This window comes from Plectropomus leopardus, chromosome 11 (genome assembly GCF_008729295.1).
Source record: "Plectropomus leopardus isolate mb chromosome 11, YSFRI_Pleo_2.0, whole genome shotgun sequence".
Lineage (NCBI taxonomy): Eukaryota > Metazoa > Chordata > Actinopteri > Perciformes > Serranidae > Plectropomus > Plectropomus leopardus.
This window is the reverse complement of record NC_056473.1, coordinates 5,457,860-5,473,221: the sequence shown is the minus strand read 5'-3', so window position 1 is coordinate 5,473,221 and position 15,362 is coordinate 5,457,860. Positions and strand designations below refer to the sequence as shown.

The 15,362-nt window shown below is 38.6% G+C and overlaps 2 protein-coding genes across 4 annotated transcripts; both read left to right on the top strand.

Annotated features, from left to right (window-relative positions):
- The first annotated feature begins 4,439 nt into the window (after positions 1-4,439).
- On the top strand, positions 4,440-7,296 carry snapc5 (small nuclear RNA activating complex, polypeptide 5). The gene is made up of 4 exons (XM_042495571.1): positions 4,440-4,558; positions 5,474-5,601; positions 5,694-5,774; positions 6,704-7,296. The coding sequence occupies exons 2-4, from the start codon at positions 5,512-5,514 to the stop codon at positions 6,902-6,904; spliced, it is 372 nt and encodes a 123-aa protein (XP_042351505.1). The 5' UTR covers positions 4,440-4,558; positions 5,474-5,511; the 3' UTR covers positions 6,905-7,296.
- Positions 7,297-8,826: 1,530 nt separating this feature from the next.
- lctlb (lactase-like b) lies at positions 8,827-15,319 on the top strand. 3 transcript variants are annotated; one of them, XR_006106299.1, is made up of 15 exons: positions 8,827-8,993; positions 9,095-9,255; positions 9,398-9,485; positions 9,601-9,710; positions 9,795-9,923; positions 10,544-10,639; positions 10,738-10,792; positions 10,886-11,047; positions 12,513-12,790; positions 12,909-13,035; positions 13,121-13,320; positions 13,612-13,675; positions 13,967-14,040; positions 14,582-14,626; positions 14,810-14,825. XR_006106299.1 is itself a non-coding variant. In XM_042495568.1 (14 exons), exons 1-14 carry the CDS (start codon positions 8,867-8,869, stop codon positions 14,923-14,925), a joined length of 1,758 nt encoding a protein of 585 aa, XP_042351502.1. In that variant the 5' UTR covers positions 8,827-8,866; the 3' UTR covers positions 14,926-15,319. The 3 variants fall into 3 exon arrangements, 2 of the variants coding, with proteins under 2 accessions (XP_042351502.1, XP_042351503.1); XM_042495568.1 differs by lacking the exon at positions 13,967-14,040 and having other exon boundaries at positions 14,810-15,319; XM_042495569.1 differs by lacking the exons at positions 13,967-14,040; positions 14,582-14,626 and having other exon boundaries at positions 14,810-15,319.
- Positions 15,320-15,362: the final 43 nt, after the last annotated feature.

The following is a 15,362-nucleotide window of genomic DNA, read 5'->3' as shown; positions in this document are numbered from 1 at the left end:
TATTAATTTTCAGGTAATTTTCTTGAACTTTTTTAAAAAAGATTTTTCATTAGGCTTTTTCAGCTTTATTGGAAAGGACAGACTTTAGAGTGAACAGAGGGAGAGAGACAGGAAAACATGCAGCAAAGGGCTGAGGTAAGACTTGGACCTGGGGCCGCTGCGGCTAGGAAATAGCATTTGTGCATGGGGCACCCGCTCCACTGGGAAGCCCATTTTCTTTTACTTTTTTATTTCTTCTTTCATTGCTTACTACATTCTTCCCATGTTTTTGAATTTGTGCTGATTTCAAAGGGTTAAAAGGGCCAGAAGTTATTTATTTTACATACAACTGTTTTACAATGCAATTGAGTTTTTAAATTCAATGATATGATAAAAAATCATTATTGTAAGTCACTGATGAACTGGATGTTTTGTTAAATTTTTCCCTAAGATAATTCAGACAAAGTATGACAGAATATAGTGCACAAATTCTGGCAGCAATGATTGTTAAGTTCTTTAAAATCAACATATACACACGCCTGTTTGTAGCACAGCTCAAAGCAGCACAAGTCACAGGACTATTTACATGTAAACTTGATATCAAACCTGTATCAGAGACATGTGGACACCCTCTTGTCAGCTTCTATTGCCCTTCGCTGCTGTGTTTTGTCAGGGAGCGCTCCTTGGTTTCCAGTAATGTTACTGGGCAGCCTCTGCTTCTCACCTGAAGCACAGACAACATACAGTGTTTCTTCAAGGTGAAATTAAAGGTCCAGACATCAAAACAGCAGAGCAGTTTACAGATGAGCTAAAACAAAAAGCATGAAGATTCATAGGTAGGATGACCATTAAGATCTTTGCACCAGGGTAAATGAACCATATCCCATCCTGATAAAATATAAATTAGCAATAACCTTGTCTACACAATGTATTTTTTGTTTGGCTCTATACTTATTTTCTACTCTTGTTTTATTTTATTTTTTATCTAATTAACCGACATTTTTTTCTTTTTTCCCACCTATTTATTTGTTCATTCTATTTTAATTTTAATTTCTTTATCTTTTTTCTCTTTATCTGTTTATTTATTTTCCTTTTTTACATGATTAAAAATGTCTTCTACTCATTGGTTGTGTATTTTGTTTTTGTATGTTCAAATAAACCATAAAAAAATAATTAGTAATTTAGTTATTATCAAGTCAACATTTGGGATAATAACATATTTTGGTTACAGAATATTTAGAATAAAGCAATTCAACAATCAGACAAGCAATATCTTTGACAAAATTCTAGACATAAAATTTAACACGTTCATCTCACGTAATAATGACCCGCATTGTTAGAATTATTGTCTAGTACCACACCAACAGACAACATCTGGTTTAGGAAATCTGAGGAATCTACGTCTTACAGCAGTCCTGTTTTCATGTGTGTGTGAACAGAAACAGGTATGTCTCTCCTTTTGGCTGAGCTCCATTGTTAGTCTCCAGTTGTGCCTGCGTGCTGTGATTATCAGTGCACACATCTGGATGGACTTAGTCAAGGAGTCCTATAAAGAACCTAATGGGCTCTTCTAACATTTTTTGAAGACTGATTGAGAGCAGTTTCAGATCATGTTCACATCAATGAGTTCCATCTGTGATTTATTTGAGTTTTCACTGAATTCATTACCTACCTTGCTCCCTTTCAGTATACTGGGGGATTTAGGAGAGACTTTTTAGGTAAAATGCAAGACTGCTGAATATCTGCTTCTAGGGCAGCTCAGGTACTTGAATAAACATAGAGGGCTGAGCAAGTATGGAAACTGGAGGTGTTTCTATGCCATAAAAACAATGCCAGTTGGGGGTTGAGGTTAAGCATCAAACACTGAATTTTGTGCATTCTGGTGATTTTTTATGGACTGTTTGTTCCTTTTATGCATCAATATAGGGTGTAAATATCATTAATTTTGTCAAAATAAAAGTCCTCTATTACTTTCATGTTTTATTTTGGTATGGACAAATATAAAAATTGGGGTTTAGGGTCCTCTACCGATTTTTTTTAAACTACGCATCAATTTTAGTATTTACTGCTGAATCTTTAGTGTAAATGTTTTTTGTCAAAATAAAATTTCTCTGCTACTTTCATGTTTTATTGTGGAGAGGGATCCTCTACCAGAAACGTGTTAGAATCAAACACTGAATTTCGTTTATTCTGGTGAATCTAGGTACCAGTTTTTCCCTTTTTCGCATTAATTTATAGTGTTAATGCCATTAATTTAATCAAAATGAAAGTCCTACTTTCATGTATTATTATATAATCCAAGTCCTACTTTCAACTCAGATTTACTGGACAAGTAGTCTACAGGAGTATTTTACCTTTTGTTAGAGATTATTTGCACACTCGTTTGCAAATTAGACTTGAAGAACTGTCAGAGTTCATATATTTGATAAAAAGGCAATGCTCCATCACTGTAACACTGAGCATGCATTGAATTGTGGGTGTCCCTGTGCCATGTAAACAACTCCAGCTTCCTTAACATGCATACACTGCTTAAAAACTCACCAAATATGATCAGAAATCTGTTTTAACAAATATATCCTCCAAGCATATTTACAAACTTGTATTGTTTTAGTGTCACCAACTTTTAGTCTTGCTAATCATAAACTAAAGCCACTGGGGTCACGCTGGCATGAAAGGCAAATTTACACCTTGCACATTAGCTCGGTTACAGCCAGCATACAGTCTGGTGAGGGAGCAAACAGACCTCGCTTTTAAGGCCTATTTGCCTTCCAATAGTATGACCCTTATGTTTTATGAGGGAGACTAACACCATGAACTACATTTGTTACAAATTAGGCTTCCTGGTGCCGTAAAGTTGACACCTGCCACTTCAAACCATTCCTTGAAAAGGAGGACGGCCATTGACAACCGCCTGGAAAGACAGAGCTGCGTTAAAACACGTTAATGTTAATTAGCACCGCTAGCTAACAAATGTCTACCTGGTTGGAGGACTGCGGGGTACCTGTTAAAGTACCTTAAACTACTATTGCTATGGTTTGTTAACAAATATTTATTTGGCTACGTAATTGACGTACATTGCAAAAACAATTTTAGGTTTTCTTACCGTCTTACAACCACATTTTGTTCAAATAATTATCAAACAATTTCACTTTTCACCCAAAGGGCAGGGCCGCCATTACCGTCTTTTCACCACAAGATGTCGCCAGATCAACGGTCCTCTGCTGCCTTCAGGTGCTTCGCGTGAAGTCGTTTTTCTGGTCTTAAAGGGATAGTTACGTGAGTTGTGGATTGTTTTGGGCTGCAACTAATTGACAAAAATAACAGCAGAACCAAAAAGTGTAATACTACGACGGAGGATTAGGGCCACATTAAGGAAAAAAAAATTAATTATTTACGAGATTAAAGTCATTAGTTACGAGAAAAAACTCATTATTAACGAGAAAAAAGTCATTATTAATGAGAAAAAAGTCATTATTTACGAGATTAAACTCATTATTAACGAGAAAAAAGTCATTATTAACAAGAAAAAAAGTCATAATTAACGAGATCAAACTCATTATTAACGAGAAAAAAGTCATTATTTCTGAGAATAAAGTCATAATATTCAAACCTTCTGCTTTTGGAGACACTTGTTAACATGAGGGCTACGGAGGATTTGGTTGAGTTGTATTTTAGGATAGGTTTCACAAACAAGGAGATACTTAATCTGATGGCACATCAGCATCACATTATCATAAGTATCAGGACTTTAAAAAGAATATGCAAGAAATTGCATCTTTTCCGGCGAAAGAACCAGTCGGACTTGGAGGATGTTGCTGCTTTTCTGGAGGGGGAAATGGCTGAACTGGTCAACTGCAGGGTTATCATTGGATGCATCTACGGGCTATTCAGAGGGGTTTCGTTGTGTCTCAAGAAACAAATCCTCCGTAGCCCTCATGTTAACAAGTATCTCCAAAAGCAGCAGGTTTGAATATTATGACTTTATTCTCATAAATAATGAGTTTTTTCTCGTTAATAATGAGTTTTTTCTCGTAACTAATGACTTTAATCTTGTAAATAATTAATTTTTTTTCCCTTAATGTGGCCCTAATCCTCCGTCGTAGTAATACAACCAGTAAGGCATCATCAATTGTTCTTGAACCACAAGTTTCATGTGAGTCTAAAGTTGCAAAATAGATTATTAAGTATTAAAATAAATATATTTTCTGTGACAGTTGGGTCCAAATGAATGTTTTACTGATAGAATAATTAATTAATTAAATACTGATGGGTTTTGCCCCCCCCCAAAAAAAATGTACACCCATGTTAACAGTAAGTCTTTATTTCTCACAAAACTCATACCTGATAGTCACATCGCTTGTTTCCGAGAGTAACGCCGAAATTTTCGACAGCACTTAAAGACACCTTAAGCCCGGTAGTGACGCCATAGCCACAGGATGCAAACTTTAGCTAACCGCTGTATCTGTAGCACAACAGCTAAGCTATCAGTCTCAAAACAAAAGCTGTCGGGAGCACGTTGTCTTAAATATCACCGATTTCAACCTGAATATGGAGCTGTAGCCTCAGTCTATACACAGAGGTAATTGTCTCAACTTGGGTTTTATATCTGCATGTGTGTGGGAGGAAAAGTATCATTTTTGGGGTACCGCTATTTAGCTAAAGTATTGTCCGTAGCCAGTAATAACAGCTTTGTCTATTTACCATTTTCTGAATTTGACATAATCTGTGCTGCTAGTGAGATAAAATGTCGATCTGCTGTGATTATATTGTAGTAGTAAATACTTCATTTTAGCTACCAACAGTGGCTGATAAACAGAGCTGATGAATTATAATATTGTTAAATGAAATCTAAATAAGTGGGACAGTAACGGGATGAAACAGCAAAGTAGCTAGATTCCTCCGTCATTTTCCTCGCAGTTTGGTCTAACATGTTTGTAAGACTCCTCAAAGAGTTAAACGCTAACTGCAAATATGGGAGGGCAACGAGCAAATTAACAAGAAATGGTCCAAAAAATAGCAAGAAATTAATGAAAATTACCTGAAAATAAAAAAACAAAAAGAAAGAAAGAAAACAACCCGAAGTGCCAAAATATTTAATCTTTTGTCTGTCACATACTTTTAGATGTCTATTTAGGAGAGTTATAAATATAGTTTATTGACATTTTCCCTCAGTTTTATGATCAAATCTTAAAGTTCCCCCAGATCATTCTCAGATCATTTCCTTGTCACCTCTTACTTATTATTATTATTAATATTATTGTTATGTCATTATGTTTTTTCCTGTGTTTTCACTAATCAAACTAATTTTCTTAAGGTGTCACCGGTTTAAATGCTAGTGAAGAAAAGTGATATTGATTCAGGTGTTAAAGGATCAATGAGGATACTGTCTGCTCCACACAAGTCATAAAGCAGAGACATTTTGAAAACACCCTTTGTAATCAACATAATATCTGACGTGCCACTGTATCCCGGATTACTGATGTCTTCCCCTCAGTGCTGAGGAATGGTCTGACTTCAGCAGTACCAGTCAAGATGCACAGCCGTCTGCAGGAGCTGAAGAAGGAAGAGGAGACTCTCCTCAAAATTAAAGTCATGCTACAAGACCAGCTGAACAGACTGAAGGTGAGTAAGAGGCCAAAGCATGAGAGTGATGGGGATTGTGTCTGTGCTTGTTTTACATATGGTTTATACGCTGTGTTTACTCTGCGTTTCAGTTTGAAGAAGGGGCCTTGAAATCCATCATCAGTGCTCAAACAGAAGAGGGAGCCTCTGAACACTCTTCCCCAGAGGCTGAGGTAAGTCATTTTACCAGGGCGAACCATGTTTATGTGTGAATGAAAAACATAATGTATAATACAGTACAACTGCAACTAAGCATCTTTGAGTGCTTAGAAAAGTGCTGTATAAGTCCTATCAATTGTTATTATTTTTGTAAAAACATAGCTAAGTAATCATAGTTTGTTGGGTTTCCTAAATCTCCTATTTTGTGGAGAATAATCAAATTACTTTATACTAAGAAACATACATAGCCTTCATAGGAAGCTTGTTAAAACAAATTGCTTCATAATAGCATTTATTCTTTGTTTACTTCATTAATAATGTTATGGATGATTTTACTTGTCTAGACAACTGTATGTTGTGTTTTTTTACCTCTAAATTACTAACACCACTAATTTCTACTGCTTATGCACTTTACACCAGCATTTAATTTACCACGAACTAAGAGACACAATCCTGATTGAACTGTAGTTTAAGACTCAAATTGCTGCAATTACTTTAAAAGCACAATCAGGTAAACCCATGGAACATTTAAATGTGCACTGTCAGAAGTTACAACTACATGAGTCATGTAGGTGTCTGTTGTTTCCCAAAAGTCGGTAAAAACAACTCACAGAGCCATACTACTGCATGGACAAACCAAATGCATAACTGTAGATGGTTTCAGATCATTTTCCCAGCATGACTTTATCACTTCAAAGGTGTAGTTAGAATTGTTTTTCGTAATGCGTTTAACCAAACCTTGTGAAGAGATCATTGAGTGAGACATTCACTACCACATTGACTTGAGTTTTTTTTTTCTACGATAATGCCAGAGTCCCCTGATTAATGTCAAACAAGTATTGAAATCAGCTGCACATAGTATTTTACAGTTTATATTTAATGTTCTGTCTCGTGCATGTTTTTGATGATTTCACATAAAAATGGTCAACATTGTTTGTTTCAGGTTCCCATTAACCTTGATGATGAGAGTGAGATCAATCGAACCAAACTGTTACTGAATGCTGCTGTCGATTTTGATATGGAGGAAGAGGAGGAGGAGGAGGAGGAAGAAGATGATGAGGATGAAGATGAAGAGGATGATGAAGAAGATGAAAATGAGCTCGGGTTTGGGCCTGAGGAGGATGAGGAGGAGGATGATTACTGAGATTCTCAGTGTTTAGTGGTGCTTTGATATTTGCACCGCTGGAGAAGAACCACATGTAAACGGACGTCTGTTTATTTGTTGTTTGATGGAGTTTAATTTATTTGGATGGAGTGAGTGACAGTTCCAGTTTAATGGTGTGTGGTGCTAACTCTCCCTTTGCCTGATTTCAGGTATGTCATCCACAACACATCATGTTTATGTGTCAAATTCTGTGAGAAACGTCTCACTGAAATGCAGTAAGACAGTGTTATTAGGTGCTTATAGCTTACTAGACATATTGTGAATTTTGAGAATTAGCATTAAAATGTATGGCTGGGCCATATAAGAGGATAGTGTGTGCATAATGTAAGATGATAATTCTAAGCACAAAATAAAATGTTTTGCATAGGGTTCATCTGACTTGATTTTTACAATTTGCACTTCTGCACCAACATCCTTTCCGACACGCGTTATGCTTTTACATGCATTGAATTTTGATTTGTGGGCAAGAAGAGGATTAATCTTATTTTCAATTAAGGTAATGCATATATAAAATTGTCCTAACCTGACCCAGGCAAATGGGTTATGCAGTGCAAACACTTTCCACTTGCAAACCATTCAGCATTTTCTAAACAGCTAAAACAATACAGCAAGCTTCACAATAAGCTTTCACATGGACAGCGGGGACAGCTCTGGAGAAGGGTGGTGCTACAACGGGTGGTGTACAATAGAGAGTGCACCGATAGATATATACAGCTTTCTAACGTGGTGTGCTGTTACAGGAGAGGCTCCAGTTAACCCAGGGCTCAGCACACACACCTGCTGCAAATGAATTCTTCATAAGGTAATTGGACGTCTTATTCGGTACATTTCCGATTGGGAAGCAAGTTTTACAGATTTTGTGATGTGATTTAAAATATAATTTTCAGGAGGAATACTGAAACATGAATGCTTATGTAAGAAATTAATATATTTGGGGAAAACAGGAATGTGTATTACATTTAGACTTCATACTTGCAGGAGCTGTAGATTATTTAGGTTATATGACAAAGCTTTTATCCTCCTTCTGATTTAAATTCCCACAGTTATCGTGGTGCAAAGTCTCCAGTTTTGCATAATAATAAAGCATATGTATCACACTGATTGCAGGCTTATTAGACAAGACTGAAATGTGTTATGATGCTCCCCAGCACCTGGAATTGCAATTATTAATAAAGTGAACTGTTTATCTTCTGAGAGTTGTGAGGACTTAAATCTGGACATGGACCAGGACAGTATAACAAACAGTATTAACTTCCTTATGACTGTCAAATAATAAAAAGTTCCCATATTCACATGTATTCTGTATGTGTGGAAAGGCTCATCTACTGTCATGTGATTGTGCAGCGTAAATATATCAACCTCTCTAACATTAACTTTGCTTACAGAGGTGAAACCATCATTTGTATGGGATCTGTCTGCCTCAGCAGGATGAGCTCACACTCCATTGAGTTTGAAAAGGGGCATTTGGCTCCGCATTAGGGATGCGGGACCCCCCGTAGTCCATGGCATTGGATGCTGTCATACTGTTTGATGGCAGTTCATTGCGATTATATAAAGGTTTTTGTTTTCTAGTTATCTCAATTGTTATATTTTTTTGAAGAAAAGACAGGTGTAAACATGTGTTTGTGTGTCCCGGTTGGAAATAACTTGGATATTGTAATTTAGAGGTGATGAAAAACAGTGTTGCAGTGGAGGATATACACAGGTATACTGGTTATACTCACCTCTTTTTCTGGCTGTTTACAGAATACTTATCTGTCAGCCAAAATGCCATTGGAATGTGCCCACTTTCTCCTTGGTAACCCACTGACTTTACAAGCAGTACACCCATCTCATCAACTACAACATAACAGATCCTAAAAGGTTCTTTCCTGTGTGCAGGCGTCAGTGAGGGACTGGAGCAGAACCAGACAGTGACTGTGCTGCAGGCTCAGGAGTACCATGCTGCCCCGCTCTGCATTCAGTGTGTGTCATGTGTTTGTGTTGGTGCTGTGTCTGTCTTCGGCTGAGGACTTCGACTGGACAAAGAACGACCACAGCTCCTTCTATTATGGCACTTTTCCAAGTGGTAAACACTTTTTTCTTGTTCTTGGTGGGATTAATGCAGTATATTTGAAAGAATCAGTGATTGGGGATATTAAGAGTTGGCCACAATTTTGTATTTCTTAGGATTTTCGTGGGGTGCCGGCAGTTCAGCCTATCAAACAGAAGGAGCCTGGGACAAAGATGGAAAAGGACTGAGCATCTGGGATGTGTTCACTCATAAGAAAGGCAAAATTCAACAAAATGATACCGGGGACTCCTCTTGTGAGGGCTATCACAAAGTCAAGGTGGGCTGATCAGGTGGGGTGTGAGATATGGAGAGGGTGAGCAAAAGAAAATGTGAATATTTCACTCTAGTGTGTGTGTGTGTGTGCGTGCGTGCGTGCGTGCGTGCGTGCGTGCGTGCGTGCGTGTGTGTTTGTCGCACAGGATGATGTTGGTCTGATGAAGGAGCTGAAGCTGAACCACTATCGTTTCTCCATATCCTGGCCCAGACTCATCCCCACTGGAATAAAGTGTGAGTACCTGCTTGAAATCAGGCCATTTAGAGCTGAACTGACACATAGACTTTAGTTTGTTGATTGCTTAACCTGAGGAGATATACAGTTAAACTTTTTTTTAACCATTTGCAGCGGACCATGTAAATGAGAAAGGAATACAGTACTACGATGAACTGATTGACCATCTGTTGGACAACAAGATCACCCCTGTCGTCACTTTGTATCACTGGGATCTTCCACAGGTGTGTGTGCAAATAATCTCTAACTTCAGCCTGTCTGCATTAAAACACTGTTTGTCCTTAATGAGCTACTCTTTACTTTTTTAGGTCCTGCAAGAGAAATATGGTGGATGGCAGAACATAAGCATGGTCAACCATTTCAATGAATTTGCCAACTTGTGCTTTGAAAAATTTGGCAACAGAGTCAAGTACTGGATGACGTTCAACAATCCATGGGTACGTTCAAAATAAATAATCGGCAAGTTTTACACTTACGCCAAATTGGCTTGATTCTTTCAAAAATGAGCAACTTAAGAAAAAAATGAACCAGAATTAGCAAAAGAATTGTAAAAAGTAAAGGAAAATTACCTGAAAATTAGCTAAAAAAACAAACAAAACTAAAACAACACATGGGAAAGCAATAAATAAATAATTTAAAATAAATTAACAAGGAAATTGCCCTGAAAAAGGTGCCTATAAATAAACTCAGAGATTTAATTATGCTAATTATAAATTCTATAGTTCTATGGCATTTCCGTGTATTTTTTATTCTAAATATACTAATTTCTTTCAATTTACAAGACATTTCATGTTTGCTTTTTCCCATGTTTTTGAAAGAAGTCAAACCTAAATCAAAGGTGTAAATACTTGTGAAAGGCGCCTGAATGCAGCACAAGAAAAGTGTTGTTGATCCAGGTTTCAAAGGGTTAAGTAAGGTTTTGCATGCAGAACTTTTACTTTTTGTGGAGTATTTTCAGTTCACTTTTACTCAGGTAAAGTGTCTTCATACGACTTCCACCTGTTACTAAAATAATTGTTAACACACTAATACTCCATAATGTGCTGACCTGCTTCAGTCTGTAGCAGTTGAAGGCTATGAGACTGGTGAGCATGCTCCTGGACTGAAGCTGAGAGGAACGGGAGCATACAGAGCCGCCCATCACATCATCAAGGTAGGAGAAAGTATTCAGTTATCAAAAACACTTATTTAATGTGCCTCTTTGGACTGAAATGTGAATCATATTCATAATGATAATAATCTTTTTCACAGGCCCATGCTAAAGTTTGGCACACCTATGATACACAGTGGAGGGCGAAACAAAAAGGTAAAGAAAACTCTATAAAGTAACTCAATTCAATATTTGCCTCTCAGCAGGACTGCTGGTCTAAATGTTGAGAGGTGCTGTTGACACCTGCAGGTCTGGTTGGCATCTCTTTGTCTGGAGACTGGGGAGAGCCAGTGGACCTCAGCAACCAGAAAGATATTGAAGCAGCTGAGAGATACGTCCAGTTCTACCTGGGCTGGTTTGCCACACCCATCTTTCATGGAGACTACCCTCAAGTGATGAAAGATTTCATTGGTGAGTTAAAGTTCCTCTCCTGGCTTTGATTAAACCCCTAAAAATACATCTCTGTTAATCAAAATGACAGATTTGGAAGTGTTTCCATGAAAAAAAAAGAAATCCCTTCATGCTTTATGGCTTAGATGCACACTCTGGACTTGTGCCTCATTTAGTGTGTGTCGATCTATGAATATGCAAATGATCCGCCGCCTCTATCTTCACCCACCCCTCAGCCGCTTGCCTGCAGCTCAAACACACATGCTCACCTTCGACTCTGCTCATCACTCTATGACGTTTAAAAATAACAGTAATAGACAACATGGGCCTTTGGTTTGACTATGTTATTATAAAGATAATAATGTGTTGCAGTGGTGGCATATGCCATAAGTGATATAGGGGGCTGCCTGGCTGGCATCATCCTGAGGGGGACACCAAAATTGCGCCCAGAAAATAAAAAAGTTCAAGTGAGGCTCATCACAGACTGAACAGTGAACGAGTCAAGTTGACATCAGAGGATCTTTTTCTGGCTGTTTGCAGTATAACCACCTATCAGCCAAAAAGCCATCAGAGTATACAGAGAGTATATGAGAGAAGTGTATATGTGTTATAGTCTAGCAGATGTTGTTGCAAGGCTGGACGTGGCTGGTGGGTTTGGCAGGTCTTGAGGCACAGAGAAGAAAACTAGTTAAGGCAGGTTTCCAAAAAAACTGGTGAAGACCACAGAGGAAAGCTTGGCTTAAATCAGGTAGCTTGCAATCAGAGGAGATGGTCAGCAGGTGTGTGATGAGCTGCAGGTGTGTGAGGAGGTCAGCTGGAGAGCAGAGTGTAGGTCAGCCTAGCACAGCCCAAAACACACACGGAGAGACAGGAGAAACAAACTGGGGACAAACATTTAACAAGAAGGGAGGGGAAAACAGTGGAGAAACAAGGAGAAAAAGACAAAGTGCTGCAGATCCAGACAATATGGAGAGAAATACAATGAAAAACAAACATTTTTTTTAATTGGCAAGAGGAGAGCTCATTAACATTGGCAGTAAGCAGCCAGTGGCCACAACAAAGAGTTCAGGGAGGGTACATTGATTTACATTGTGATGCGGTCATTTTCTAGTCAGTAAAAATGAGTATTGAACTAAGGTGAATCATAACATTCATATGATGTGTTAAAAAGTAATCTTAGACATTAGAGAGGGAATTCTGAGACACTATATGCAGTAAAAAGGCTTTCCACAAACAAAAGAAAAATATATAACAGCAAACAACATAAACAACAATATACAGGATTGGTTCCTCAGATGTGTGATGTATGAAACCATGGCTATCTGAATCTGTATTTTTGAGACTGTCAGTTGGACACTGCAGTTTCATGGAGGAAAGCTCAGCCATGGTGTTGAGTGCATATTTTGCTGATCATTTGTCTTGTAGCTTATGAATCTGGACATGTTAACATTGTAAAAACTTTAACATCTTGTTATTGTGTGTGCAGGAAGGAAGAGCGTCCAGCAGGGCCTCGGGACGTCTCGCCTGCCTACATTTTCCCCCCAAGAGAAGAGCTACATCAAAGGGACCAGCGACTTCCTCGGCATTGGCCATTTCACCACCCGCTACATCACCCAGAAGAACTACCCATCAGGCCGTAGCAGCAGCAGCTACTTCACTGACCGTGACCTGGCCGAGCTGGTCGACCCACGGTGGCCTGACCCCGGCTCTGAGTGGCTCTACTCCGTGCCCTGGGGTTTCAGACGTCTGCTCAATTTTGTCAAGGTGACTAATGTCGTACAGTGAATGATGCAGAACAGGCTGAAATGATCTTAGCACACTGCAGTCCTGATTAAAATTACATAAAGGCAACTTATTGCATGTTGATTTGTTCCCCATGTAGACTCAGTATGGAAACCCAATGATTTATGTGACCGAGAACGGAGTCTCTGAGAAGATGCTGTGCACAGAGCTGTGTGACGACTGGAGGATACAGTACTATAAGGACTACATCAATGAGATGCTGAAAGGTGAATGAGCTTAAACTTGTATTTTTTGTTTTGTTTGGTAATTTGGAGCAAATGTATTCAGCTCATTGTCTGTGGTGTCACTCAGCTATCAAAGATGGAGTCAATGTGAAGGGCTACACCGCGTGGTCCCTGCTGGACAAGTTTGAGTGGGATGAAGGCTACTCCGAGAGGTTCGGCTTGTACTACGTGGACTTCAGGAACAAAAACAAGCCTCGCTATCCCAAAGCCTCTGTTCAGTTTTACAAACGCATCATCAGCTCCAATGGATTTCCCAATCAGAGAGAGGTAAGAGACACAAGGTGGTCACTACAACGTCCTGTCTCTAATCCTTCCCAGACAAACTTTTCAGATATTCCTCTAAAAACAGGGAGTCAGTTTACTGCCTGGGGGGGGGCACTTTTGCATAATGACAGCAGGCAAGGCAGTTAGTAATATTTAACATAACATATAATGAGTGCCAGGGGGCATATGTTGAGTATCTCTGCTCTAAAACATTAAGATGGATTTGTTAATGCTCTACTGTGCCACAAAACCTATTCCAGTGATGATATGTGATTGCACTGTAAACCCCCACAGGTTGAGAACTGGAGGAGGAAGGCTGTGGAGACCTGTTCCTCTAGCAACCAGCTCCTCGCTGCAGGTCAGTTCATCTCGAGCATCCCTGGCCACGTTTATCGATGATCAGAGGTGAACAGCTAGCCGGGGTAAACAAACAAAGATTCTGAGCTAAAGATCAAAAAAAACTTCCATCAGTTTAAAATGCAAACAAGATCCAGAATTATAATTTGACTTGAATGTGTGTTGCTGCACCTCAGAGAACACATGAATAAATTACTATTATTTTTGTTAAATACAATGATGGAATTATAATACATAATTCACAAAATCTCCAACAGAATATCTGAGATATCTTTTTTGTTTGCCCCTCCAGCTAGAAGAAAATCCCAGGAACATGCAGAAATGCCAAAGGTTTGGCCAGTGCATGATGAAGTTTAGAACTTGAGGGTATAAATTTTCCATTAATGTCAGTTTTTTGTTGTTGTTTTGCTTTGTGATTGTGCTGTTTGGCGTGCGACTAACAGAACAAAGCCTCTGCAGTTTAACGCTGCCTCTGAAACAAGCTAGTACTCCCTGTGCAGTGTGTGCAACTCATCTTCATTTATCTGAAGATTTACTCGTGTGCTTAAATCTAATTTGCAACCAGGAGCAGCCCTTTTTGATTTCACAGCAGCTTTGACAGTAAGCATAAAGCTTATCTGTGGACTTGTGCCCATGGGGTATTTCACAAAGCAGGATTAGGAATTTAACCAGATGACATAATAGTGGTGAAATGGTCTATTATATAATTAAAAAAAAAATTTAAAAAAGGGAGCATAATTTATCCATGTCTGTTAATATCTGGTTATAAATAACATTTCAGATTGGACTTTCACATGTTATCTGGCTATAATGCTGCTTTCTGAAATAGTCCCCCGTAGCTGCATGCAGTTCTCAAAGGGTTAAAGTGTCGTTAATCCACTCTGAGTACTTTCTCTTTTTTTATTAGAGGAACAGCGGAGTACTGCTGCCAATATTCTAAGACTTATACATGGTAAGGAATCACTCATGCTCACTATAAATTAGATAAAGGATGATTTGATGTAGGGGGAAAATATTAACCCTTTGAGTGCTGTGCTTGAGCATCATCCCTCGCTTCATAAGCAATGTGTGAACTAAATGACAACATTAGTGAGTTGTTAATGTGTGTGTGTGTGTGTGTGTGTGTGCTTTGCAGACCCGTTGACCAGCCACATGGAGATGGTAACAGAGATCGTTGTTCCCACTGTGTGCACGCTCTCGATTTTGCTCAGTGCTGTCTTCCTTATGTTCCTGCTGCGGAGGCGGAACTAGACAGTGTGCATGTTTACAACCACAAACATCAACGCACACATACACACACATAAGCTAAACGCACCCACTCATATTGTAAGCGCATCATTTCTTGGATCATGTGTGAGCGTATTTGAATTTCAAGATAATTAGTGACTTCATTCATTTGAGGTGCATACAGTGTTTGCTGTAAAAGCATTGGTTTGGCCTTTTATAATGACTTTAGTACCACACACTCAAAAAGTGTGGATAGCCCTGCAACATATTGATTTTCTCATACTGCTGTGTAAAATTACTATTGCAAATGGCCCTTGTGATCTATTGTACTTTGTGTTTTGAGTTTTTTCAGCAAAATCTCTTTCTGCTGCTATACTGAACTTAAGAAATTGTGATAATAATAAAGATGCAATTAGAAAACCCAAGACAGTGTTAAAGAACATGCATTCATCGGACTGAAA

Bases quoted from the DNA above. Each gene is read 5' to 3' on its own strand.
- snapc5 (XM_042495571.1), top strand. From the start codon at position 5,512: ATGCACAGCCGTCTGCAGGAGCTGAAGAAGGAAGAGGAGACTCTCCTC. The intron at 5,602-5,693 runs GTGAGTAAGAGG...TCTGCGTTTCAG, and splicing joins ACCAGCTGAACAGACTGAAG to TTTGAAGAAGGGGCCTTGAA. The intron at 5,775-6,703 runs GTAAGTCATTTT...TGTTTGTTTCAG, and splicing joins ACTCTTCCCCAGAGGCTGAG to GTTCCCATTAACCTTGATGA.
- lctlb (XM_042495568.1), top strand. From the start codon at position 8,867: ATGCTGCCCCGCTCTGCATTCAGTGTGTGTCATGTGTTTGTGTTGGTG. The intron at 13,036-13,120 runs GTGAATGAGCTT...GGTGTCACTCAG, and splicing joins CATCAATGAGATGCTGAAAG to CTATCAAAGATGGAGTCAAT. The intron at 13,676-14,581 runs GTCAGTTCATCT...TTTTTTTATTAG, and splicing joins CAACCAGCTCCTCGCTGCAG to AGGAACAGCGGAGTACTGCT.